We start from the raw sequence: 1511 nt of genomic DNA, 5'->3' as shown, positions 1-1511 counted from the left end.
TCACATTATCTTTTAATTCTATTTGTCCAGGAACTTTTCAAAGTACTCTTATACAGCTAATGTATAACACATTATGATTATTATTCATTTACCTATATATATTCACTCACACTGTGTGAGATTCGGCACAGGTTTCTCTACAGGATTAGAGAAACAACTTGTTTTCTACATTCTTGTTGACTCAACAGGCATTTGAGTGGAGCCAACCCTCATATTAACACACTGTATAAACCTGTAATAATTAAACTCCGCTCAGAAGATTTGGCTAAAGCTCTAATAAGAAAAAATGATAGTGATTTCTATTTTGTTTTGAAAAAATGCACAGTAGTCACTACAGAATACAAATAGCCCTGTCCATAAGCTTTGATTTCTACCATTCTTGAATGTTCAGGTTAAAAGTGACATCCACTAACCAGTTTGCAGGAAGAAGATATAAACATCCCTCGCTTTGCAGAGGAAGTTCCAAGCTCTGTAACTGAAACATCACCTTCCACTTAACTACCCAAAGCAAAAGGTAATGAAGGAAATATCAAAATATTTAAAATTCATAGCAAGTAGGAAAATTAGAAAAACAAAGTTGGCCAAGCATCTTTAAGTATACACATGGCTGCTATTTGGAAAGTAACCTGTTCCAGCGAATGATCTGTGAACCCACAGGGTTACTAGAATCCAAGGAGATTAATTATAACTGCACACCAACCTGAAGATATTCTTACCTGGCTGTCCCATGTAAGGAAGGGGAAGAGGGAAGGAAAATCCATGAGCACGCGCGCGTGCGTGCATGCGTGTGTGTGTGTGTGCGTGTGCGTGTGTGCGTGTGTGTGTATGTGCATGTGCGTATGCTTGTATGTACATGTGCTGTTACAGTGAGAACTGGGTCTGGGACAGAAAAGGAAGAGAGGATCACATCTCAGAGGAGGTCCATGACCGTGTTCTTTGCTCAGAAATTACTGATGCCCAGGAAATAGCATCAACTCAAGATGTCAAAGGTGTTAACTTATGTGAACACATCTGGGTAATTAGCAAAAACAGCAGCAAGTGGAGCTGACAGGTGCCTGTATCTGCACCCAACAGTGCAAGCTCCTGGTTCCCAATGGGTGCAGGAACCTGGGTGTAGGGCAACCCGAACACAGGAGCTCTAGGCAAAGGCTACCTGGGCACAAGGGTACCCAAGCACAGGTCACCTGAGCACTGGGCTAGGTGGGTGTGGGACCACCTGGACACAGGAGACCTGGGCAAGAGCTCCCTGAGTACAAGATTACTCAGGCACAGGGCCACCTGAGCCAGGGGCTAGCTGGGTGTGGGGCCACCTGAGCACAGGGGCCTTGAGCAAAGACTACTGGGGAACCAGGTCACCGGGGCACAGGGCCACCCAAGCCTGGGCGACCCAGACTTGGGCCACTTGGGTGCGCTCGCTCACCTGGTGCAGTTTCCGGGGCGGCCTCCTCGCTGCTGTCCTCGGCGGCCTCGTCGGCCAGGCCAGAGCCTGGGGAGTCGGCAGCGGCGCAGGC

General features: G+C 47.2%; 1 protein-coding gene across 1 annotated transcript in view; it reads right to left on the bottom strand.

Moving 5' to 3' along the window:
• The window catches only part of ZNF516 (zinc finger protein 516), a 67504-nt gene that overhangs the window by 63849 nt on the left and 2144 nt on the right, over positions 1-1511 (bottom strand). Inside the window, exon 2 of the mRNA XM_008584240.1 lies at positions 1421-1509. Coding sequence (XP_008582462.1) covers positions 1421-1509 — 89 coding nt within the window. The remainder of the gene's footprint in view (positions 1-1420; positions 1510-1511) is intronic.

The sequence above is a fragment of the Galeopterus variegatus genome, unplaced genomic scaffold, assembly GCF_000696425.1.
Source record: "Galeopterus variegatus unplaced genomic scaffold, G_variegatus-3.0.2 Scaffold3185, whole genome shotgun sequence".
Classification (NCBI taxonomy): domain Eukaryota; kingdom Metazoa; phylum Chordata; class Mammalia; order Dermoptera; family Cynocephalidae; genus Galeopterus; species Galeopterus variegatus.
This window is presented reverse-complemented; position numbering and strand designations above follow the sequence as displayed.